The sequence below is a fragment of the Mizuhopecten yessoensis genome, unplaced genomic scaffold (assembly GCF_002113885.1).
Source record: "Mizuhopecten yessoensis strain PY_sf001 unplaced genomic scaffold, ASM211388v2 scaffold11109, whole genome shotgun sequence".
Taxonomy (NCBI): Eukaryota; Metazoa; Mollusca; class Bivalvia; order Pectinida; family Pectinidae; genus Mizuhopecten; species Mizuhopecten yessoensis.
Genome location: NW_018408884.1, coordinates 897,839 through 925,078, shown reverse-complemented (window position 1 = coordinate 925,078; position 27,240 = coordinate 897,839). Strand labels below are relative to the sequence as shown.

General features: G+C 40.6%; 2 protein-coding genes across 2 annotated transcripts; both read left to right on the top strand.

Annotated features, from left to right (window-relative positions):
- On the top strand, positions 1 to 24,996 carry LOC110465972. The gene is made up of 5 exons (XM_021522189.1): positions 1 to 83; positions 2,483 to 2,582; positions 4,679 to 4,823; positions 7,295 to 11,734; positions 18,376 to 24,996. Exons 2-5 carry the CDS (start codon positions 2,532 to 2,534, stop codon positions 23,094 to 23,096), a joined length of 9,357 nt encoding a protein of 3,118 aa, XP_021377864.1. The 5' UTR covers positions 1 to 83; positions 2,483 to 2,531; the 3' UTR covers positions 23,097 to 24,996.
- Positions 23,849 to 27,083, top strand: LOC110465970. Its single transcript, XM_021522188.1, has 11 exons — positions 23,849 to 23,866; positions 25,437 to 25,520; positions 25,562 to 25,600; positions 25,642 to 25,680; positions 25,722 to 25,760; positions 25,802 to 25,840; positions 25,882 to 25,920; positions 25,962 to 26,000; positions 26,042 to 26,080; positions 26,122 to 26,160; positions 26,202 to 27,083. The coding sequence occupies exons 1-11, from the start codon at positions 23,849 to 23,851 to the stop codon at positions 26,289 to 26,291; spliced, it is 504 nt and encodes a 167-aa protein (XP_021377863.1). The 3' UTR covers positions 26,292 to 27,083.
- The last annotated feature ends 157 nt before the right edge of the window (positions 27,084 to 27,240 follow it).

Below are 27,240 nucleotides of genomic sequence, written 5' to 3'. Positions count from 1 at the left end.
AGTGTAACTTGACCTTGACCTTGTAATAAATGCATGGTGGCGAGAAGCGAGACGACAAAACGACGAATATCATGATTTTAATGGTAATAATTCATTGCAAGCCAGTGACCATGGTATCGTGTTCTGGTTTGATAAACTGAAAATCTCTGTGAAATATCACGAATGAGCTTTATCACACTAAAATTGATTAGGTGTGTCCTTTCCGCCGCTTTGCGCTTTTCCGCCATATTGGAAAGGTTGGGCGTTATTTTGTCGTTCGAAATACGTTGATAATTTTTCTCATTGATTGCCAATTTTCGCTTGTAGTTATTATAACTTTAATAAAGTTGGTTGAATTAAGCGTTATGCATAACGTTTCCCGTAATACTTGCAGCAGAATACAAACATCTCGGAGGGTGACCTAAAGGCCTGCTACATGTCCGCATTTGACCTGAGCAGGCAGGCTGGGGCCCGAATCCCCAACATGTGATGTCGATAAGTTTATTACCCTCGAAAATGTTAACTCCCTCGAATCAGAAACTCTTTGCATTTAACTTATGTGAGAAATTCATGTCTGTAAAACGGGGTTTCCCCCAGATATTTGTTTATATGCCAGACACCTGGATCAACCTAACAAATACACGACAGGAGAGGAGTCTATGTTTAGATATATATATATATGTGTGTTCTGAACTTAGCCATTAATATTTCATGTGTAACAGGAGAGGAATAATGAAATGGTGCCAGGTTGGCATTCACACCTTGGACAGGTCTGACGTTAATGTTAGATTGGTGCAGCATTTAGCAGAAATGTGGCCATCATTGCCGTTTTATATTATTACACTCTCTTCATGTACATTGTGTAACAGGAAAGAGAATTGTTTGTTTCCACTGAGGATCAATCGCGAACCTATGGTCCCTAGGTACCTATAGTCAGACGCTCCACCTGACTGAGCTAAAGGGAAATTCACTCTAGCTCGACGCAAGATGGCGACCGTAATCAATGAACAATTAAAACCTGCCACACAACTCATGTTTTAAATGTGTTCGCCCTCGAACACCACAACCAATGTTCTAACTCCACAGGGAGAGCCACAGACACCATTTGTAACAGGAAATACGGCCATATCGCAGCCTCCCAAATCACACACACATACACTACACACATGCAGCTACACAGGGGTGGTCATCCTAAAATGACCATGGCTGTTGATAGGACGTTAAACAATACTAAGCCAAACCATAAACAGGAAATAGAAAAGTGTGCTTCTACTGAGGATCAAACTCGTGATCCCTAGGTTCTTTATGTCGGAAGTTCTACCATTGAGCTAAAAGGAAATTCCCTCTACCTGCCACAATAGTGTACCATCCACTGTCTCTTTATATCCATGGTTATCTTTGCTGAATAATGTTGATACGGCATTATGTACACACAAATGTAATCTGACAACTACATGTACCATCAATGCAAGTATGAACATACATGGTGTACCGGTATTTGGTGGATTACATGGTGTGAAATATCTTTTTCAACAATATTCCAAAACCATTGCTGTGGCGTCTGCTTGACAATTAGGTAGGTCCTGTTAGCAGCCTAAATAAGTGTCAGGCACATGTCGAGCGCTTAATAAAGTCAGCTGGAAAAACAGTCTTAATAATGTATGCTTTAGTAACCGACATTCTTGACTAAAAGTAAAACGGGGAATTTAGGACAGTACTCCCTGTTTAACAAAAACAAGTTGCATATGATCAGAAATTATTATCCAAGTCTGTTCGAAACTTCAAAAACCAATTTGTTAAAGACTTACAAATGACACACACTTGAGTTTAAATTTATTATTTAAATCCAACTTTCACTGGTGGTCTGCTGAAGTTCCGTTGTTATCAGATCTATAACACAAATGTTTCTTGTTTACTGTGGACTCCAGATGCATTGAAATGTGTAAAAGCTAAAACAAAACTTGGCTGATGGAACTATGTAATTTTTTATCAGACGTAGCCTTTTTGAATTTTCATACAATGTAAAATATCTGCTGCTTCCTGATTGGGAGAATTTCTCTGTAGTCTAATATAACTGGTAAAGCCATGGACAAGCCAGAGGGCCCAGGTTCCACACTCTAGATGAAGCAGTAACTATGTATACATTTGCAGTGTTTATTTACCTGCGAGGCATGAGTCAAATTCTCACAGTTTTTCAATTTGATTCCTTGAATTTTTTAAAATTCAATTTTACATAGGATGACTCAATGATTTTCAGAACTTGCCGGGAAATGACTTGCTTTGTAAAAAGATAAAATAAAACACTGCATTTGAACACTTGTATTGCCAGCAATTTTTTTTACCTTTGCTTTTCAATACTTCCAGTATTTAGATTTTCAATGCTTTTGATTTTTAGTAAATACTAAATAACATGTCAACAAACTCAACATGCATTGGTTTCATATTTGAAAGTACATACAAGTATATCTCTGTGTATTGCTAATAGTTTCTGTTTCCTTTTCAGTAATCTGAGGTATATCTAGAAAACGGAGAAGTCAACCCTCTGAAACAAGATGTCTGACGGTCAGAATATTGAGCTTGTCCTCCACATGGTCAATAAAATGGTGAGTATATGATCAAGTTAGGAAGCCAAGCTACTGGTATGAGGACACGCAGGCACCACACCGTGTCACAGAACAGATTACACCGTGTCACAGAACAGATTACACCGTGTCACAGAACATATTACACAGTGTCACAGAACAGATTACACTGGTCACAGAACAGATTACACCATGTCACATAACAGATTACACCGTGTCACAGAACAGATTACACCATGTCACAGAACATATTACACCGTGTCACAGAACAGATTACACTGTGTCACAGAACAGATTACACTGGTCACAGAACAGATTACACTGTGTCACAGAACAGATTACACTGGTCACAGAACAGATTACACTGTGTCACAGAACAGATTACACCATGTCACAGAACATATTACACCGTGTCACAGAACAGATTACACTGTGTCACAGAACATATTACACCGTGTCACTGAACAGATTACACCGTGTCACAGAACAGATTACACTGGTCACAGAACAGAGTACTCCATGTCACATAACAGATTACACCGTGTCACAGAACAGATTACACTGGTCACAGAACAGATTACACCGGTCACAGAACAGATTACACTGTGTCACAGAACATATTACACCGTGTCACTGAACAGATTACACCGTGTCACAGAACAGATTACACCGGGTCACAGAACATATTACACCGTGTCACAGAACACATTACACTGTGTCACAGAACAGATTACACTGGTCACAGAACAGATTAAACTGTGTCACAGAACAGATTACACCATGTCACAGAACAGAGTACACTGTGTCACAGAACAGATCACACTGGTCACAGAACAGATTACACCATGTCACATAACAGATTACACCGTGTCACAGAACAGATTACACCGGGTCACAGAACACATTACACCGTGTCACAGAACAGATAACACCGTGTCACAGGACAGATTACACTGTGTCACAGAACAGATTACACAGTGTCACAAAACAGATTACACCATGTCACAGAACAGATTACACCGTGGCACAGAACAGATTACACCGTGTCACAGAACAGATAACACCGTGTCACAGGACAGATTACACTGTGTCACAGAACAGATTACACTGGTCACAGAACAGATTACACCGTGTCACAGAACACATTACACTGTGTCACAGAACAGATTACACTGGTCAAAGAACAGATTACACTGTGTCACAGAACAGATTACACTGTGTCACAGAACATATTACACTGTGTCACAGAACAGATTACACCGTGTCACAGAACAGATTACACCGTGTCACAGAACACATTACACCGTGTCACAGAACAGATAACACCGTGTCACAGAACAGATTACACTGTGTCACAGAACAGATTACACTGTGTCACAGAACATATTACACTGTGTCACAGAACAGATTACACCGTGTCACAGAACAGATTACACTGTATCACAGAACAGATTACACTGGTCACAGAACAGATTACACCGGTCACAGAACAGATTACACTGTGTCACAGAACAGATTACACCGTGTCATAGAACAGATTACACTGTATCACAGAACAGATTACACTGGTCACAGAACAGATTACACCGTGTCACAGAACAGATTACACCATGTCACAGAACAGATTACACTGTGTCAAAGAACAGATTACACAGTGTCACAGAACATATTACACCGTGTCACAGAACATATTACACCGTGTCACTGAACAGATTACACCGTGTCACAGAACAGATTACACCGTGTCACAGAACAGATTACACAGTGTCACAGAACAGATTAACTGATTCTGCTCGAGGGTGTAGAACTTTGGTCAGAACCAAGGCTTTATCTTTAGTCGCCTTACCGGCTGTAATGTGATGTGAATTTGATTACTTTGTAGTTTATCGGTACATACAGGTATGCTGTGTCAGGATAATAGTACACAAACTGTAAATGCCAGAATGATTTGATCACCTTTAATTTAGAACACAATTTTTAATAGCTACAATATTCTAAGTATTACTTAATTTTTAATCCACAGCTAGCTACATACATAGAAATGTACATGTGTATAACTTGTTGTGGTAATACAGAAGAAGACAGTTGTTTGAGGGGGTGAGTGTTTGTGCTTTCAGTGTGGTGAGCTGGTGGACAAGGGTCAGGAGTACTTTCTGGTAACAGCCAGTCCAAACAAAGCCTTGAACATAGGCTCAGCCAAGGGCAGACAATTCCTGCAGGCCAACACCGATGTGGTTCAGCGCTTCATCAAACATTGCTACAGTAAGTATGGCCATACAGGACCATTAGGGTTGGTTTATAGTGAAGAGCATAAGTACCGGCACATAGATATTATCATTCTCTTACCCTGGACAGGTGTATCCACACTTTTACTGGTGTGAGATTTCCTTGTCTCACCCTAGGGTTGACACGGGGGGGATTCCCCTATTCATTACAATGGTATGATGTCACTTATACAATCACGTCACGTCAACAAATCCATCAACGTTACGTCAACCCTGAAATTATCATTACATTGTGTATATGATACACAATGGGAGAACAGAGTAAGAGAAAAAGAATCATTCACCCCCTTGTGGGTGAGATAGAGGAATCTCAACCCTCAGGGGAAAGACTCTTTAAGTCGCCAAACACTCTGCAAAGCCTCGTGTTTGACAACTTAAGACTCTTCCCCCTCAGGTTGAGATTCCCCTATCTTGGGGTGAGAGATTCTATTAACCTTACGTTCCTGGCGATACTCTACACCTCAGTAAATGTTTTATAGACTCGTTCATGGCGATACTCTACACCTCAGTAAATGTTATATAGACTCGTTCTTGGCGATACTCTACACCTCAGGAAAAGTTTTATAGACTCGTTCCTGGCGATACTCTACACCTCAGGAATATTTTATAGACTCACATGTTGAGTGATGTTACCTATATTTACAAGGGTGTAAAGTATAGCAAGGGTCTGTGAGAGATTAGGACACTGAGTGGTGTTACCTATATTTACAGGGGTGTAAAGTATAGCAAGGGTCTGTGAGAGATTAGGACACACACTGTGTTTATTTAAAGCCAGTATGAGATACTCTGCTGTGACCAGCTACTTTTTAATCACTTAAAAATTTCGTCACTATTGTTATCACCTTTGTCACGAGAATGTGTCAAAAACGTAAATTACTTTCTATTCCCAAAGTTATTGAGGTTACAGAACACTGATATTCAGTGAAAGTTTGGTACATGGTGTGTGGTATATTTAGCAGGAGTGACGGGTCTAAAAACATTGTACATTAGCACTGACAGATGTTGAAGGTATTGGTCTACCAGTGATTTTATTTGTTCAGTTTTACTGCCAAATAGCCCCTAGCTAAAAAGTGCCTTATTTTCCCAAAATGACCAAAAACTAAGGAATGTATTCCATATTTCAATACAAATAATCCTTGATATCCAGGGGTTCGCTCCCTTTCTCTCTCTGCACCCCTGGAATTTGTCATGGCAAAATTGAAGGCTCAGCATGCACCACCTTGTGGATGAGACGAGAAGATCTAGACCAGTTTGTTCCTTTGATGTACATCAGTAGAATCTTGTGGTCGTGTAACGGTAAAAAATGACAGACTTTGAAGTCGGGCATCGCTCCTTTGTAATCTTCAAAGGACAAGTATCAGCTTAGTGATTGGTCAGGTGTTTTTTACCCGAGACCAATCAAATAGCTAGCCGCATGCCTTCATTTTTGCTATGACATATTCCAGGGGTGTAGAGAGCGAAAGTGAACGTAACCCCTGGATATCGAGGATGCAGTTTATGAAGTCTAACAGTAATATGGTAACATGCTTTACATAGAGAATGAACTAGGCTTGTATCAACTTTATATAGAAACTCCGCATTTCTGATTAAGCTTTGTGTTACTTGATGTGGTGATCAATCACGACTATGACATATCTGTCCTATGCCCGACAAATGTCCTTTATTTAACCCTTTCACCCCTATGTAACTTTAGTAGACTCTACCATGCATTGATCTGGATGAGTCCATTATGGTCTACAGTGGTGAAAGGGTTACCAGATCACACATGTATTTCTAGAGAATGTTTTGGAGACTTTCTATCAAGAATTATATAAGTATATCTGTGTTTTTCAAGTTTTTGTGTTAGGTTTGAAGAAAATAGGAAAATGATAATTATATTTTTTGTTATGAAATTTACACATGTATACATGGTTATTATTTCTGCCTTTTTATTGTCAGTAATGTATGATGTCTGATGATTCACCTTTCAGAAGTAATTTGGTTCCATTTTATTGGAAAAGACCTGATTGAAAACATCAAGACTATATGTATTGAAATAAAGATTGTACATAACTAATTAAAATGTGGTTAATTCACGTGTGGGTATGTGGACAAAAGACAACACTGCGGTCATTTCTTCAAAATTCGAACATTCAATTAAAAAACAAAATTTCAATCCAGATCCAACTAAAAAATCTGTACATGTACAATATGTCAAGAAATTTGCATTGTATTAAAATGTACGTCCAACTCAATCAATATAGACTTTTAACATCAGATTTAAAGTTATCTAATTTTTATAAGAACCAGTTCATTTCTTTTGGAAGATTTTTTTTTCAATTTTTTAAAATTCAAAAATTTCCACAGTGCATACGAAAGCCTGCAATACAACGATTGCTTAAATGATTCAACACTTCTGTGTAATCTGTTCGAATGAGGTTCTACCGCTGTGTTGTTTTCTGTCTGCAGGTTCCAAGGCGACGGTTAGAGAACAGGGTCTGGGGGAGAAATCAAAGACAAAACCAGTAGGATTGGAGACGACCCCAAAAATTACACAACATACTGCCAAGTTGGTGCCGTTAGCAAAAGTCCAACAGAAAACACCACAGAGCTCCACACTGGAACCTTCACCACGGTCACTCCGGAAAGGTGAGGGAAAGGACGGAAATTCTAAGAAACCAACAGCAACACAAAAAAGTAAAAGCGTGGAAAGCCCGTCTGGTGCTGGTAGTGTTCTGTCTGCTGTTAACCTTACAGCCACCACAACCAAGGTGAACAAACCAGTGGCGGGGACTAAAAACAGTGCTGGCTCCAACACTGTGGGCAGTAGAGTCGGGGAGAGAGGCGAAACCTCACAAGGGGATGAACTGGAGCAAACGAAACTGAAGGTGGAACTTCCTGACTCGCCCTACGTCAGTAGCCGTCCACTTCCTGACTCGCCCTTCGTCAGTAGCCGCATCGAAGATACAGCAGAATCAAATAAAGCGGATGAAACAAGCTCCCCCACTAGAATGTCCCTTCGTGCACAGCGAAAACGTAAAATATTTACCGATTGTGAGATGAGCCCGTTAAAATTTGTCCGCCAAACATTTCAAAATGAGTTGAAAACTCCACCAGTCAGTAAAAAGGCCAGTAAAGCAAAGGGAGATAAAGACCAAGTAACCCATCTGAGGTCTGGCAAGAAAACTCCAACATTAGACAAGGACAAAGTAAAGGGGAACGCTAAAACATCCAAGTCTGATGAAACCATGTCCTCCTCTGATAAAAAAAGATCTAAAAGTCCCTCGGGGCATTCTACAAAATCAACAAAAAAATCTAAACAAGGAGCACTGGGAGACAAATCTGTAGAGTTACAGAACTGTACGGTAAAGTTGTCGGTCCTATCCGGGACTACACATAAAGCAGCGAAACCTGGCAGCAGCTCCGGGGATTGTTCTCAAGTTTCTGTAAAGTCAGAAGAACCTAGGCCGAGAGGCAGGAGATCGGAGGACCAAGTTAAGGCTAGGAATGTTGCAACACTTCCTCATAAAACCCAAGTAGGTCAGACTAGGCACTCGGGTAAAGAATACACTGGTATCAAGGAGGTGGAATCACCGAGAGACGAGAACACAGAGTCTAGCGAGACTTGTGTCAAAAGTGAAGCCGGATCACACGATGAACCGGAACGTGTAACAGACAATGAGGTGGATTTAAATCTGGAGTGTACCGTCGAAAGTGACGAGGACTTTGAGGACAATAATTACGTTGACGACAGCGACGATGAGGATTTCAACGTTGTTGTCAGGAAAAGGGTGTTGGTCAGAAAATCTTCATGTCCGTCATTTAGGAAAAGTGTTCAGAAAGCTGTGAAAGGTAAAGGGATACGCGGACGGAAAAAAGGTGTCAAATATAAATCGCCAAAAGTGGAGAGTTTTCCCTGTTCCATATGTGAGAAAGTGTTCAGGGGAGCAGGAGCCATGGCGCGTCACGCTATTGTCCACACAAAGCAGTGCATGGAGTGTGAGGAAGAGTTCCCTGACCATGAAAGCCTGTTAGTTCACAGAAAAACTTGTAAGCTGGTGAAGCGTAGTAATAAACTCTACCCCTGTGACAAGTGCGACCTGGTTTGCATAGCTCCGTGGTCGTTAAGGCGTCATCAGATAGCGTCGCACGAGTGGCGCTGTCGATATTGTAAGCGTCTTTATGACTCAGAGGAGAGTCTAGATGATCACTTGGAGAATTGTATCGACAAGGCGGTGAAGGAGAGCGAGCAGCAGGACCGTATAGACGGCCAGCGACAAGTATGTGGCACATGTGGCAAGCAGTTCGCTAACAAAGGAATCCTGATGTCACACATGAGGTGTCACACAGAGGAAGTTACCTCCCTTATCAGTGAGATCTGTGGGGTCGACTTGGAACAGGTGGACAGGATTGTAGACGATATTGGAGGTGAATCAAAAGAGAATGATGGTCTACAGGAGGCAGAAAAAGCCCTGTCCCCCCGTCTTCTGAGGTGTGTGAACTGTGGTGTGGAGTTCCGCACACCTAAGGCCCTGACAAAGCACAGGAAAACTTGTGTGGTGGAGACGAAAAACTATGTGTGCCAGCAATGTGACAAGTCCTTCAAACTGCGCTGTGAACTGAATAAACACGCAAGAAATTATCACCCAGAGACATATTCCATGCGTGCTTTGTACCGTAATGAACGCGACCTCGGCGAGCGAATTTGGTGCAAGTACTGCAACAAGACCTCCTACAACCACGCCTGGATGAAAGTTCACACTGAGGGTCACATAGAGAAAGGGGACTTACTGCTGGAGGCAAAGGAAGAATCGACAGAGGAGGACATGGAGACTGACCCACTGACTAAAGGGAGTGAGCTCGGCAAGGTTAGGTCAGAGGTCACAGAAACTATGTCCGAGGTCAATGAACCAAATCCAGAAAATCCAGAGGCAACTGACACTCATGTTGATCGTGATGCAGAATCTGAAGTTAACAAAGAATCTGCATTAGATAGGTCGACAATCAATGATGCGGGGTCAGAGGTCAATGACTCAGTGTCAGAAGTTGGGGGTCCATTGTTCTCGGAAGACGGCAGTGTTCTGTTGAGTTCATTGAGGTGTAAGCTTTGTAAGATATCGTTCAAGAACAAACATGAGCTATACTCTCATGCAGTTTCTCATCGTGTGTTTAAGTGTGATATTTGTGACAAGGTACTTGCTAGTGCTGGGTCACTGAAAAAGCACCTGCAGATTGCCCACAGTTCCCAGCGTGACTACATGTGTGAGTTGTGTGGGAAGGCGTTCAAAACACCACGCTGTGTTCAGCAACACATTGGCAAAGTCCATGCCAATCGAAATTCACATAAAAACGAAGAACCCCCAGGGCCTCACGTGTGTCCCGTCTGTGACAAGGTGTTTGATTCCAGACGTCTCTTAACTAAGCACAAGTACTACCACAAGGACCGGACTACAGCATGTCCTGTCTGTGAGAAGTGTTTCTCGGGCAAGGGGGAAATGTTGTACCACCTCAAACATGTACACTCTGATGCACGAAACTACGAGTGTGCTCTCTGCCAGAAATCTTATAAGACCAAGTCGTCACTACGAGAGCATAGAGCACAGCATCACATGAGTCGGGAAGGTTGGCGACATCGTTGTGAGTATTGTGACAAGTTGTTCAACAAGAAAAGTCAGTTGACCTACCACAAGAAGGTACACACTGGAGATAAGCCGTTCTCATGTAGCCACTGCGAGCTCACCTTCACTCAGAAAGGGAATCTGTACAAACACCTGCAGACTGTCCACATCAGGGAGGTCCAGTACACGTGTGAGTTGTGTGGTAAGGGATTCTACCTCAACGAGAACTACAAGCTCCACATGAGAACGCACGCGGTAGAGAACGGTACGGCTGCTAACGTTGGGGATAAGTATGGGGCCATCAGCCACTGTACAATCTGTAACCGCTACTTCCCGCGTACATGTACGTACAAAGCTCATCTACTAATGCACAAACAGGAGTGGAAATACTCCTGTCCCATTTGTAAGAAGAAGTTTGTCACGGTGACATCGTGTACGCGTCATTTAAAGACTCATCTGAAATGTAATATGAGTTCCCTGGAGATCCGTGAGAAATTTCCGCTGAAGATTGGAACCTCTGAGACCTCGGTAATGTCTCAACTAATATCCGAGGTCACGACAGACGGGAGCCAGGATAAGTCTGGGTCAGCTGGAACCAAGGGAGCTCACTCTAAATCAGTTCTAATCAAGAAGACGACGTCAAAGATGAAACATACTGAAGCGCCGAAAAAGATAAAATTAGATATACAAAAATACAAGAAAGTAATCAGCTCAAAAAAAATAATGAAAAGTGGATCAGGCAACGTGCGTTCAGTGTTAGAATCTTTAGCGACAGGCGGGGTGGTTGAGGAATCGCCTGACATCACACTCAACTTAGTTCCCATGTTGGATGACAGCCCCAATACATCTGGGGACATCAGCTCCATCAACAATGCCTCCAGTATCGCTAAGGCTGTGGAGTCTATCATGAACAGCCCCAGTACATCCACAGCTGTCAAGTCTATCGTTGACACCCCTTCTACAGCCGTCGAGTCTGACATCGACGCCCCCAGCACATCTTCAGCGGTGGAGTCTGTCGTTGACACTGGCAATACATCTTCAGCTGTTGAGTCGATCCTCCTGGAAAATGTGAATAATGTCATGCATTTGGATGATAAGATGATGGTGGCAGACACAATGACAACCCTCGGGGATCCGGAGAACATCACTATAAATAACTCACAGGAAATGTCGCCCAGTGAGCTTAACGACATCCTGCAGACAGTGAACTCTGAGGACTTCCTACAGCAGCTTGGCAGTGGAAACATCATTCTAGTACAGCAAGGGGACACTAAGGCATACGTCATGTTGAGTTAAGTAGGTCGTTCACTCGCCACCTTGCCACGTCTAGCTTGGTTATGCTACAGTAAAACTACAGAAGGTTGAGGTTAAGACTGTATACCGCTATAGGACAGTAGATGAATATACATGTAAATGTACTTATGTATAAACTGAACATTTTCACTCAGTGAAAATAGTCATACTAAATTTAGAGGAAATTCTGAACCTTTCATAATAAGGGCAGTGATGCTAACAGTCATCCCTTGAGGGCCCAATTTGCAAAATATAGCATTTATGTATATAGCTTCTCTTATTCGTCTTGTGTAAAATACTTCTCAAAACTTACCTGGTAACGAAATAATCATGAGGTGCTTTTCTGCACAAACATTTTCTTTTAGAATTGACTTTGCAAAGTTTTTTTGTATTTAAGTGCAGTTAAAAAAAATGGTTATTACACTTTTCACATGCTAGCCCAACCATATGGAGGGAACATCATTTCATTTCTTGGTACATTTGTGATTTACTGCTTTAAAAAATGATTGGTGTTTTAAGGTGAATGAATGATTTGTTTTAGTTCAAGTAATTTTATTTAAACAAATTTGTTGTAGATGTAAGTCATTTAACTCATTCACCCTTGAAATTTTATAATGAACTATTCCAACCTTTGAACTGGAAGAGTTCAAATGTGTCTTCAGGGGTGAATGAGTTAAGGATGTTTTTTATGAAAGGTTTTTCTTTAAATGTTTTGTGTAAGTATAAATACATGTAATACAATGAAAGTTCAATGTAAGACCTGTATATAAAATGGACATTAGGAGTAAACACTATTGTATTTAGACTTGGCTTTGCTATCTACCGTTACCTGTACATTGTATGTATAAAACATAATATGACTTTGTCAATTACAAAATTACCAAATATTGTACAATTTACTTGTTAATGTTGGAAATGAAGTAGGGTTCTAAAAATGTGAGAAACAATCTAGTCTTATACAGTAAAAGTGGTAACTAACGCAATGGGGTCCAATCGGCACAAACAATCCATACGTGATATATATAAATTTTATATAGAGATATTTCGGAATCATTGCCAACACGAAAGTTTCAACATAGTTTTTGAAGAGTCGAAACCTGAACATTTCGACAGATGAAAATTAGCACTTTAACAGTACTGTACAATGTGAGTAACAATGTAGTGTGTAACTGTACAGTGTGAGAATGTAGTCTTATAACAATGTAGTGTGTAACTGTACAGTGTGAGAATGTAGTCTTATAACAATGTAGTGTTTAACTGTACAGTGTGAGAATGTAGTCTTATAACAATGTAGCTCTATCTCATACTCATAAACAGCTTTGTGGATCTGAATTTGTACATGGGTATTATTGAGACAGTTATATTGCTGGCCCAGGAAGGAAATTCAGACAATATTGGTATATAGTATGACCCCTCGTAACTCCAGCAGTGTTGATGTGTTACAAGTTTCTGTTATTATTGTGTTATTCTAATGATCTTTATTATTCTGATTCTTCTGTCAGAAATAAGTACATGTACTGTGAAAGTGGAAATTTTTGTGGTGTGGAAATTCTCATGATTTTCATGTTGAATAAATTCATGTTTCCTGTTGATTTTCATGTTGGATAAATTTGTGCAAAAAAATATATAACATATATATAGATCATATATATGTCAAATATATATATATATAATATAAGTATTTTAGAATATTTGCCTGCTTCAATAATTTCCCACACTGAGATCAGTTTAAGAGTCAAATGTAGACATTTCCATGTGACACCAAATTTTCCACTTTTACAGTAATTGCCTTCATCAAATTAAAATGTAAATAATTTGCTCATGTAAGACCCTCTGTAGTCCCTAGAGTCGGGTTGTCCATAGAGACAGGTTGTCCTTAGAGACAGGTTGTCCATAGAGACAGCTGGTTGTCCATAGAGACAGCTGGTTGTCCTAGAGACAGGTTGTCCATAGAGACAGGTTGTCCCTAGAGACAGGTTGTCCTTAGAGACAGGTTGTCCATAGACAGGTTGTCCCTAGAGACAGGTTTGTAATTGTTGTGATGCTTCAATGAAGACAATTGAATTAATTACGACAGTCAAAGACACAGCTTTATAGACTGTTATCCTATACATACAAGCCTTATGTTATCTCCACTGAATTAGATCATGTGAAAATGGTACATGTGTACTAGCAATACTACGGACAAAAAGAATAATGATATTAAACCTTATCCATTTACTTGTGCATATATATAGGATCTTAAATGAGTTTCCATTATATATGAGATTGATGAAACAAGTCTTAGAATTTTTCAATTTAGCGAACTTCTGGTGAGCTTAAATGAAAAATTTGTGACGAGTTTCATAAATTTCATATGAAATGAAAACGAGTGTAAGATCCTTTTTTTACATAATCAAGATTTGTGCCATTTATTTGTGTAAAATTACAATTTTCACGCAACCTCGAAATCTAAAAAGCCACCATTTTGTCCTAGATGTGACGTAACAATTGAAACAATTAAAACTTACAACCAATCACAGGGCTGATAGGTCATATTACATGGGTTAATATTCACTGGATAACACAGTAAATTATGTGATACAATTGATTTTTTTATGGGTTGGAAAATGGGGTCGTGCTAATAGGCTTTTCAGACACAAAAAGAAATATCATGAGGTAAAAGGTCCCCAAGTGATGACTGGTATAAAACTTACCCTCGTGTTAATTATTAAAACCAAAAACGACAGTATTTTTGAAATTTTAAAAATTAACCATCTTGAGTAAGATAAACATGATAAATATATAACCAGCCAACACTTGTGTGGGAACTTAATGGAATTTGTTTTTTTCTGAATGTAAATTTAATATGTTTTTTGTTTGTTATGTTGTCTTTGTTTAAAAAACACCAACGGTTGACTGCCCTCCAATGTTTAGGAGAGACATCTTGACTGTTTTGTACATTGATATATATATACACCTGTATATATTGATGTTGCTTCATACTTAACATCTTGTAGGTCAATATTTAAACTTCTGTCGTATGTTGAGCTGAGTTGGGTCATTAAAAGATGAAAGTTTATCACTACTTGTTTGTTTTTACCACTTGGATTACTGCACACTACTTTTCCTGGAGTGAAATCGACTTCAACATGTGGTCAGAAGACTCCGCACATTTTAGATATATTCGCACCATTCCTGCTTTCATGATTATAACAACTTGGAAAATAAGAAAAATAATAATTAAAGTTTAAATACTGATTCTACTGGTCAGCAAATATGGATATTCAGCTAGGTGAAAAATACATGTTTTTACAGGTAGAACTATGAATTGAAGTAATTTTCGTGGCCACAGTAGATTGATAAAGCACACACATATACCATGAGCAGATGCATGTTTACATGGAAGTACAATTTTTGCAGACAAGTTGGCGCTGTGTACTATGGGCACACAGTTTTAATTTATGAGTACAGGCCCAGAAAGGTTAATTTTGAAGAAAAAAAAATCATACATATTGTTTGGGTTTTCAGTAGACCCTTAAGATTGTGTTATTGACTCCTCAGAATGAGATTCGACTGCTAGGTTTTGAAGGACAGATCTATTTAACATACATTTTGACTCCAAAATTCAGGTAAAGTTCAATTAGACTTTTGAAATTACTAAATACCAACGGTCAAATGAAAGCTTGGTTGTATCCCTAGCTGTATTGTCAAAGGAAGGCCCCTGATGTCAGAGACGAGGAAATATACATCCCTGAACTAGAGTAAATTTCCTTGTTTACAGTAATAGCCATAATAATGACATTATCATTGTCAAGTTTTCAAGGCATCGTGACCTTTGTCAAGACTCGGACATTAAACAATTACATTGATACACAACAGGACGAGCAATATTTATGTGGTGGTGCTTCATCAATTGCCTGTTAAATTTTGCATTGAACAAGAATCCTCCAAACTCTGCAGCATCATCAGCAAATTAAGACCAAAAGTTGTACAGATTAAGAGGGACTCAGAGGCGGGTCATTTTGAATGATTGGCTGTAAACTATATCTCCTAAACTGCTGGACAAGTTTCAACCAAATTGTGGTGGTTACATGCCGCGGTGGCCAAGTGGTTAAGGCGTCTAACATTCTGCTACCACTATCCCTCCACCGCTGAGTCGTGGGTTCGAGACCTACGTGGGGCAGTCGCCAGGTACTGGCCGTCAGTCGGTGGTTTTTCTCCGGGAACTCCGGCTTTCCTCCGCCACCAAAACCTGGCACATCCTTAAATGACCATAGCTGTTAATAGGAAATAAAACACAAACAAACCAAACCAAACCATGGAGATCAAAAGTGAAAAGCTGTTGAGGAACAGGGTCTGTTAGCCAACTTTGATACGAATGTCATCTTCTTAATTCTAGACAGGTTTCAACCAAACTTTGATACCATCCATAGCCAAGTGTTCGTCTCATAGTCCCCAACTACATCTGTTTGGTTTAGCATCAATTTGTTTTAAGGTACAGGTGAATGGATTTTAACTCGACTTGGTATGAAGCACACCAGCAGGTCCAAAGCTACAGTTATATCATCGACTCCCTATTATAAGTACCATCCTGGCAGCAGAGAGGCAGGCATTAATAACCCTTTCACCCCTATGTAATTTAAGTAGACTCTACCATGCATTGATCTGGATGCGTCCATTATGGTCTGCAGTGATGGAAGGGTTAAGGGAACTATACAGTATGTTAATTTATAAGACTATTCCTTAAATCAAGTGGACAGATTTGGACAATATAGTATGGAACGTCCCTTGGCCAGGAGATAATGTTCAGTATAAAGAAGGGTGTGGTCTCCCTTATGATCTAAACAATCGAGCCAAACTGGTAAACTAAAGACCATCTCGAAGAAGCATGCCCCAATATATAAAAAACTACTCCTCAAATATGAGTAAACTGATTTGACTAAAAAATTTATACAATATTAATGCATCCCAAATTCAAAGAGAATCATTTTTTATGTTGTCTATTCAAATCTAGTCACAAGTGTTAATGTTGCCAGGTGAAGTTTTAAATGCAGTATTAAAATTGATTACCTTAGCCTTTCATATCTGTCCTAAGTCCAAAGGTTAAAGTGCAAGTGTAAAAGTCCTTTATGTCTCCTCAGAATACTGATATTTAGGGGATAATCCTACTGTATTTTGAAATTTGCTGCAGTATACAATGTATGGTGATTATACTGTCCCAAATTGAGTTTTACTGAGCGGAGCCTGAGTAAAATGGATATTTGCGACAGTATCACGATATACAAATTACAAAATACAGTAGGGTTATCCCTATTCTAATTCATTTAGGCCACAAAACCATAGGAAATGACGATTTTAAGATATTTTTGAGTGTTTTCTTCAAATTCTGGGTCACTCTGCCATGGATTGGTGACGTCAAAGTGAGGCAAAATTACATTGACGGTTCGAGGTCATGCTATTGTATGTGACGTCATGAATAATCAATTTCATGACATGTCAGGGCCAGTCGGGGTCATTGACATAATTAACAATCGCCATCTGGGCTTCATATGCAAATGAGAAATTAGTGGACGGTATATTGTTGTCATACTGTCGCAAATTATTTTGAATGACCAATTAAATGTCATGTTACATCTCAAATGAATAAGGATTGGAGTTTTTGTTGGGTCCAATATTGATGCAGTGCAGTTAAACCAGAAAAGATTATCCCATTAAATTTTCAAAAAAAAAAATGTCGCCAAAATCTCTGGATTAAAAAGTTGTTGATAATATTGTTGAAGTTTACTGTAAATATAAATGCAAGACCATACACTTGTATTTTTCTAACGAATCAGAAAGCAGGAATTTATTGCACAAACGAATATATTCACGAGTTCCGCACACGAGTGAATATATACGACCAGGCACTTAATGAGTGCTTTCTGGTTGGTCTTGTTTTTATCACATACCTCCCGTATTTGGTAGAGATCGATACAAAGATTTTATAAACTTTGATAAGTTTTGCAAATACCGGGAACTTTTCAGTTTGCCATGACAAGGGGATTCCCATAAAATGTAGTTCCGGCTAGTAGGTAAATACAACATTCCGTATTGCACATGTGCAATACAGAACGTTATATTTCATGGTCTGAAAATTGCTTGTATTGCTATAACAAGATTCAACAGGTATGTGATAAAATGATCAGAGTTTCTAGTAGGATGGTAACTTAAAGGCTACCTAGAGGTCAAATATGATTGTACTCATGTCAAAACAGATATCTTTCCTATTTCTCTTAAAGTTCTTTACATAAGCAAGCTTAGATCTTGTTTTATCAGCAAGGGGTGAAAAGAACCCTGGACCAAGAATGATTTACTATATACTAAATATTGTTTTATAAAAGCAGAAAAATGATCCTTACGAACGAAGAAATAATATAAAATGAAAAAATCTCAACTTCAGACTGATATATTTATACACAGTGCCCCCACTCCTATCACACATACTTGTCACATAGTGGTATAAGAGTTAGGCCTTAAACAAATTTGAATTGCTTGTTAAACTAAATATGAAATATATTAATATCAAATTAAGTAACTAATGATAGTAGGTATAGAGTTAACAGGTCACTTGTAACCACATATATGACTAACACTGTTGTAAAACTTTGTATTTTTCAGATACTGAGAGTACCTGTATAGATATCATCAAGTTTGAGGTAGAAGATGAGATGGACGATATCCCGACCCCTCAGGTATTGGTACCTAATGCCTCCCAGCTGAGTGTCCACAATCCTGATGCTGAGGTCCAGACTCCAACCAGCCAGGACTTGGACAGTAGTGACTCAGCTACTGACAGGTCAGGAGATCGGGTTATAAATTCAGAACAAGACGGCACTGAAGAAAAACTCTTAGATGAGGAAATAGAGGATATGGACTGTAACAATGATATTGCCGACGACTTTTCTAATCATCCCTCCCCAAGCCGGGCTGTTTCCACGCCAGGTTTGACATCATCAACGCTTGACCTGAAAACAGAAAACGTGGCCGTGTCTGAAACTGCAAAGAAAAGGGATGAAATATCTGTTACCAGTGTCTCTGATCATTCTGACCGTGAAGCAGTTGTGGAGCTCACAACACCAGCACTACTCCCGAATACTCCGGACGACTCGTCTGCAGCAAAAGATAAAAAGGCAATGATGGAAACCATGGGGCTTACAGAAAAACAGAAATCCTCATCACCTAAAACAAGGAGAACTCGTTCCTCTGTGGACAGAGAGGAGGAGGAGGAGGATTCTGTTGCCACTCCTTCTCCAGCCAGAAAGATCAGAAGCTCCCGAAATTGTTCTACGCCTGTTTGGCTAGATTTGATTCCAAAACGAAATAGAAAGCAGAAGAGCGGCCCGGACGTGTGTTTTACTATAAAGAAGGAGAGTACAGGTGGAACTGGAGTCAGGAAACCACACAAGTTAACGCAAAATTCATCAGAAATGCAGCAAAATAAAAAACCTGAAACTTCTGATGATCAAACGCCAGTAAGAGTTGAAGTGAAATCAAGTACCAGGCAGGTTATAAAGAGGAAAAGTATGGCAGATGATGTGGACAAATCTGTGTCATCTAAAAGGTCAAAACAAAGTCAGGCATCCAACACATCAACAACAACAAATAGCAAACAAACAACTCCCACTGAGAGTCCACAACAGAGTCGACTGTCTAAGAGATTGGCATCAAAGTCTGACAAGGAGGCAACTCCATCTGAAACCCCGAAACAGACTCGATTGTCCAAAAGATTGACCTCAAAATCTGACAAGAAAGCAACCCCAGCTGAAACTCCAAAACAGACTCAATTTGACAAGGAAGCAACTCCATCTGAAACCCCGAAACAGACTCGATTGTCAAAAAGATTGACATCAGAATTTGATGAGTCGGCGATTTCTTCTGAAACCTCAAAAGAGGTTCAAGCATCCAAACCATTAACATCAGAATCTGACGGGGGAGCATCACTGTCGGAAACCCCAAAACAGGCTAAAAGGTTAACATCAGAATCTGACGAGGAGACAATCCCATTAGTGACAATAAAGCAGAATGAAACCTCAAAGATGTTGACAAGGAGATCTGGAAAAAAGGCAGCAGCTGCTACTGAATTACCTGAGCTAAGTAAAGTTTCCCGTAGATTAAAAGCCAAGAAAAGGTTCCCTGGGTCTGAACTTGTGGAGGCTTCAACAGAGTCTAAGTGTGATGTTTGTGATAAAGTCTACAGCACCTTGCAGAACATGCGTCGACACCGAATCACTCACTCGGACTTCAAGGCGTACAAGTGTACTTTCTGCTCACAGCGTTTCCATTACATCCAGTATCTACGGGAACACGTCGTGGGCTGTCTCAACAACCCACAACGGGTCAAGTATCGTAACCACGAACGCATGAGGCCCTCGCCGGTCATGATGAGACACCTTACAATCGTACCCTCACCGGACGAACCGGACACATTCATCAACCTTCCTTTTAGTGAAATGTCCGATAAGTTAACAGAGGTGAACTCACAAGAAGAGATACAAAATCTAACAGCGGAAAATACAGAGCAGGAAATTCTCGATGTGCTAGACAAGGTGAAGGCGTCCCAACCCGAGGTAAATTTACAGGAGGCGAGGCGTTTACATCGGGCGGCTACCAAAGAATTTCGGGAGGGGATTAACTCAGAGGAGTGGATGACCGAGGATGGTCAATACAAATGTTACATCTGCGAGAAGATCATTGCAAACCAGTATAACTTATACCGACATCTGCAGACTCACACCGAATCAAGGCGTTATAAGTGTACGTTCTGTGAGCGCCGCTTCGCCGTCGGACAATACCTGAAAGATCATGTCATCTCGTGTGTTAAGAACAGAAACCGTGTCACCTCGGCAACTAATCGTCGACAAGTCGATCCGGAAGTGAAGCGTAAAATTATAATCCTGCCATCGACTGTGGAGGACGGTACATTTGTGAATGCAGAAATAGGAGAGGATTCGGAGGGTGTTGATGTAGACAGTGAACTCGATTTAGGTCATTTACCAGCTGGTTCCACTGGTGATTCAGACAAAACCAGAAACTGGGAGAATACTGAGGATGAACCACTGGAGGAAAGCACACAGGTGCTTGATGACGCCATGGCAACTGAAGACCAGGAAGCAGTTTACAAGTGTTCTGTGAGGGAGTGGAATAACTACTATGCCCATCGCTCATATGATGGGACAGGCAAGAGTGCATTCAAGCTCAGCGCACAAATGATCAGCGTGTTTAAAAAGGAGAAACAGTTGGGTGCTGAACGTGTTAAGAAGAAGGTCTCGTCTCCATACCATTGCACTGTTTGTAACTTGAAGAAATTTAATCGCGCTGAAACTCTCCGTCGACATCTCTTTTCACACATGGGCAATAATCACCAGTGCGAGATCTGTGGGATGGTCTTCCTTTACCAGGACTACCTGAAAGCTCATGTTCTGCAACAACATTTCGCAATTAAAAGAAATCGGAAAAGTCGGTCATCCAAATGTTTTACATCCCAACCCCAATCATCTGGGTCTTTGTCCTGTGACAAAGCTAAACCTGATGTGGTCAGCGCTGACTCTGATCTGAAGACAAATGGATCTCAGAGCTCTGATGGCAAGGCAAAGAGCTTGGATGACAAGGCACAAAACTTAGTTGATGAGGCAAAAAGCTCAGATGACAAGGAACAAAGCTCAGATGTCAAGGAACAAAGCTCAGATGACAAGGAACAAAGCTCAGATGACAAGGAACAAAGCTCAAATGACAAGGAACAAAGCTCAAATGACAAGGAATATACATGTGACAATTGTGGAAAAGTGTTCAAGATCAAATATAGGCTTAATGTTCACAAGTCAATGTGTCTTAAGAAAACTGGGAAAACATCACGTCTGAGGCATAAACTTGATAGAAAGTGTGTGAGGAAACTACAGAACTTCAAAAAACGCATTTTATATCAGTGTGTGGAATGCCAGAATAAATTCTTCAAATACGAAAACCTGTTGTGGCACCAGTTCAGTAACCACGGCTTGGCCTCCTTCACCAAGTGTCCGGTGTGCTCGGAGACGACGGACAACGGACGTCTATTGACTCACCTGATAGAACGCCACCAAAGCTATCAGTGTCAGCAAAAGACGAGCAAGGCGGCTCCGCCCCAGTACAACTTCCAGTGTAACCAGTGCGATAAGAAGTTCACCAAGGAACTCACCATGCTGATACACCAGCAGAAGCACATGTCGGGTAAGGACCAGTTTGACCCCGCCCTCGGTAACCAGTGTCCGGTGTGTAAGGTGAACTTTGTAACCTTCGGAAACATGAGGCGTCACTTCAAGGTGGTTCACAGTGACGAGAAACCGTTCATGTGCCATCTTTGTGGCAAGTCATTCAAAACCAACGACACCTTAAAGTCCCATGTGAAGATACACGATCGGGAGAAACACCTCAAGTTCAGGTGTAAAACCTGTGGTAAGGGATTCTTCAGAAATCGTCTGTTAAAGGAGCATGAGACCCTGCACATTCCCGGGGCAACAACATGCATGTGCGACATCTGCGGGAAGCGCTTCCGTCTGAAGCCGAATCTAAGTAAACACATGAACAGTGTTCACAATGTCGAGCGTAACCATGTGTGTCAGACCTGTGGCAAAACATTCAAACTCAAAGAGCAGCTCAAAAATCACATGCGTTACCATGTCATTAAAGACGGTAAGGTAGGAGAGGTAGGAAATAAGTACGGAAAGATCTATAAATGTGAGACATGTGGTAAGTTCTGTCCCTCCAGCTACTCACTAAAGATACACAAGACCTCCCACTCCTCAGAGAGACCATACCCCTGTGAGGTGTGTGGACGGAGGTTCAAGGTAAAGAGCAAGGTCCAACGGCACATACAGAACGTCCACAATTTTACGGGCAAAACCCGGCGCCCAAGGAAAACAGCTGACAGCAAACAAATTATAACTGCCACACATTCGATGAAGGAGGAGGCTGTCTGGTCGTCACAGAATGATGAGAATATTGCGGAGAGTATCGTGGAAGTGATAGTAAACAGTGAGGCTGAGTTGGTAGAGAGCACCAAGATGTATTCCCTGTTAGATCACTCCTACAGACCCTCTACTTCTGGTGCCGCCTCCACGCAACATTTGTCCCCCAACGATCAGGCCGTGATCAACGAGGCGGTCAAGGGCATCACCGCCGAGGAGGACACGGAAACAAACTACATCATACAGGATGTTCAGGAAATTGAAGATCAGCCGGGCATGTACATCGTCTCAACAGATACGCCAGTGGAGGCTGGGTCGGAGTCAAACGAAACACAGACATTCAGTCTGAGTGTGGATGAAGGGCCGAAGACTCTAATCTACTACATCACCACTGACTAGTATCTGGGTCGGAGTCAAACGAAACACAGACATTCAGCCTCAGTGTGGATGAAGGGCCAAAGACTCTAATTCACTACATAACCACTGACTAGCTATGTCCTTGGGGATTCATCAGGGTTTTGGGAAACGGACCCTGCAATGAAATCAGGAAAAAGCATCACATAATAGCCATTTTGGGATATTTGGATAATCATTATAACAACTCAGAGATTAGATTATTTAACTTTTAATTAAGTCTGTCTTTATAACAACATGATAATTATGTCCTTCCTACGTATGCTGAATTTTGAGAACTCAGTCAATCAATAGGAGTTATCTAAATATATGCATTTATTTGTTTGTTTAGATTTCCAATTTTGAAATTTTAAAGGGGTAAATTGTGAAAAACTACAAACTTTTTCAATTAGGAATGGGTCCTCTAAACAGCCCTTAAGAGTATCCTGATAAACCCCTGCTCCTGTCTAAAGTGTATCAGGTAGACCCCTGCTCCTGTCTAAAGTGTATCAGGTAGACCCCTGCTCCTGTCTAAAGTGTATCAGGTAGACCCCTGCTCCTGTCTAAAGTGTATCAGGTAGACCACTCGAGGTCTCTCGGCTCACTGCCGTGACAGTACTCTCCACTGGAACGTGTCGATGATGTAGCAGGTATATAGATACGGTGTCTGACTACAGGACAATACTCTCCAACCTAGAGTAGTTTTACATAGACCACTCAAGGTCTCTCACTGCCGTGACAGTACTCTCCACTGGAACATGTCCATGATGTTTCTGGTATATAGATACAGTGTCTGACTACAGGACAATACCCAGACAAAGATCTCCTTGATGTAGATAGGGGGTTTAATCATAGTACTGTAAATATACTTGTTTAAGCAGTACTCTACTTTTAGTGATTTTCACATTTGAAATATTGCATCAAATTATGATTACACTGACAGAAGGTTCTGTAAGTCATCTTTTATTGTATTGTGGATTCACCAATAGATCAGTGTTCTAATCTGTATAGTTTGATGAAACATTAAAGTTTAGTTTCTAAATTAAGTATGTTTACAGTAACTGGCCCTCAAATTACTCTCAATGTTCAGTTTGATTGTAATTCTATCTTTTTGTGCTGAATTATAATCAGAAAACATATTGTGAGTTGAGTAAAGCCTTGGTTACAAAAATCCTGATATCTGCCCTGTGCGTGTAACGGTTTGAAACATTTACTGTGTATTAACGTAACGGTTTGAAACATTTAATGTGTATTAACTCCAGCTTTCCTAGTTACATGAACATTAGTGACTACAGATGTATACCTGCAGATCATGAAAATAAATAATGAATCAAATAGTTTGTAAACAAAAATCCTTGAAAGAGAGTATTGTTATACATCACACAATACACCGTATGACTTAGTGATTTACGTTAGGGTCGGTAAAACTGTGATGTGTATGTGTTCCCAGGAAACATTTGGTCCGACGTATCACTATGATTTATGTTTTCCGTTAGTGGGATCTCTTGTACATGTTTGTAGTATACTGATTTTTGTTTTCAGATATCATGTTATTTTGTAGAGTGTTAGTATGTACATAACAATGTTTGAACACATAATTATGTCCTAATTCTGTGACAGATGTTACAGGTGGTATATTCTCCGTACTAGAAAGATTTAATAATTGGTAAATGTAATTATATTTAAAAAATACAAATCATTGTTTTTCACAACCTCAGCCAATTACATCATATACTTACAGGGGAATATTGATAGAGTCTGTCATATGTAGGATTAATAGAATCTTCCCCTACCTAGCTTGAGGGTGTGACAGAGAAATCGCCACCCCGAGGGGGGATGTTTTTGCCGAGGGTTAGACAACCAAAAAAATCACACAGAGGGTTGGAGATTTCTCTGTTATACCCTCAAGGTAGGGGATGATTATTTTTTTCCCAATCCTATTATTTCAGTCACAATTCTACCGACAGTAGTCTGCCATGTTTGTAAACAAAAACACGTGTCGGGTATGCATATCGTCATTCACTTTTGATGACGTCACAATTACCGATGACGCATTTGAATGGCGTCACAATTGAACAAGTGCTAATCGGCATGAGGCTATCTCCGCCTGGGGGATGACAAGCTGATCTTTCCCGGCTTGAATGGGAGACACACCTGTGAAGGGTGGGAGAAATGGATGTTCTATACAAGAGTGCAGAGTTTCTGTCAAAATCTTTAAAAAGGCTTCACTGAGATGCTGACACTACTTCTGCATCCGAGGGTGTAGAGTATCCACATCCCCACATACCTACATGTCAATGGACTCTTTACCGAGGTCCTGACCCACTTCTACATCCCAGGGTGTAGAATATCCACATCCCCACATACCTACATGTCAATGGACTCTTTACCGAGGTCCTGACCCACTTCTACATCCGAGGGTGTAGAGTATCCACATCCCCACATACCTACATGTCAATGGACTCTTTACCGAGGTCCTGACCCACTTCTACATCCGAGGGTGTAGAGTATCCACATCCCCACATACCTACATGTCAATGGACTCTTTACCGAGGTCCTGACCCACTTCTACATCCGAGGGTGTAGAGTATCCACATCCCCACATACCTACATGTCAATGGACTCTTTACCGAGGTCCTGACCCACTTCTACATCCGAGGGTGTAGAGTATCCACATCCCCACATACCTACATGTCAATGGACTCTTTACCGAGGTCCTGACCCACTTCTACATCCGAGGGTGTAGAGTATCCACATCCCCACATACCTACATGTCAATGGACTCTTTACCGAGGTCCTGACCCACTTCTACATCCGAGGGTGTAGAGTATCCACATCCCCACATACCTACATGTCAATGGACTCTTTACCGAGGTCCTGACCCACTTCTACATCCGAGGGTGTAGAGTATCCACATCCCCACATACCTACATGTCAATGGACTCTTTACCGAGGTCCTGACCCACTTCTACATCCGAGGGTGTAGAGTATCCACATCCCCACATACCTACATGTCAATGGACTCTTTACCGAGGTCCTGACCCACTTCTACATCCGAGGGTGTAGAGTATCCACATCCCCACATACCTACATGTCAATGGACTCTTTACCGAGGTCCTGACCCACTTCTACATCCGAGGGTGTAGAGTATCCACATCCCCACATACCTACATGTCAATGGACTCTTTACCGAGGTCCTGACCCACTTCTACATCCGAGGGTGTAGAGTATCCACATCCCCACATACCTACATGTCAATGGACTCTTTACCGAGGTCCTGACCCACTTCTACATCCGAGGGTGTAGAGTATCCACATCCCCACATACCTTCATGTCAATGGACTCTTTTACTGCCACCTCTTTCTTATCAGAACTTTTGGTAAAACAGAACACAGACAATACAAATGCAGTATTAAATATAACGAAATTTCTTGTACAAATTACGGCTCTATTTAGAAAGAGCTTAAAAAAGTAAGATCAAGAGATACAAGTAAGACCTTGAGGGCAAGCTTGTACAGCAGTTCTTATGTTCTGGAGTTGATGTCACTTGCTGATGGCAATATTGCTACAGACAGTCAAACAATGTTTTAACAAGTTTTAATTGTGATGTCACAGTAAAACGGCATCATCTGACTGTGACGTCATCATAGTACCAATGTGTGTTACTTGTATGCCACATAGACAGAGGTGGGAGAAATCAACAAAGTATAACCCATATGTGATATTGGCAGGATATGGAGTTCATGTACATGTATATATTCCTTGGTTCTTTTAACCATGTCCCAAGTTAGGAATACCATTGCCCCAGGCATTTATTGTGAGATTATTTGTTATTTTTGCCTAAAGATATCTTTTTTAGGAAATTCTTTGCTCTTAAAATTCTGTTACATGAAATCTGTTTGAAACCTCCGGTATGATTGAATCCGATGATGGCTGATGTTTTCACGTTTAATGAAGGTTTAAATCTGGTGAATAAAATCTTTTGTATTTCCATTTCTCAGATATTGTATGTCATATTATCGTTTTGGCTTCTTAAATAAAATAACGTTTAATTAAATCTGGTTATTTGTTTTCATAATCTGCCAATCCTTAAAGACATGAATTAATTAATGACGCAAAACACATTAATGACATGAAACAACTCAAGGAC

Excerpts from the sequence above, each read along its gene's own strand:
- LOC110465972 (XM_021522189.1), top strand. The coding sequence starts at position 2,532 with ATGTCTGACGGTCAGAATATTGAGCTTGTCCTCCACATGGTCAATAAA. Across the intron at positions 2,583-4,678 it reads TCCACATGGTCAATAAAATG|TGTGGTGAGCTGGTGGACAA; the intron begins GTGAGTATATGA and ends TTGTGCTTTCAG. Across the intron at positions 4,824-7,294 it reads CTTCATCAAACATTGCTACA|GTTCCAAGGCGACGGTTAGA; the intron begins GTAAGTATGGCC and ends TTCTGTCTGCAG.
- LOC110465970 (XM_021522188.1), top strand. Across the intron at positions 25,521-25,561 it reads ACATCCGAGGGTGTAGAGTA|GAGGTCCTGACCCACTTCTA; the intron begins TCCACATCCCCA and ends GGACTCTTTACC. Across the intron at positions 26,001-26,041 it reads ACATCCGAGGGTGTAGAGTA|GAGGTCCTGACCCACTTCTA; the intron begins TCCACATCCCCA and ends GGACTCTTTACC.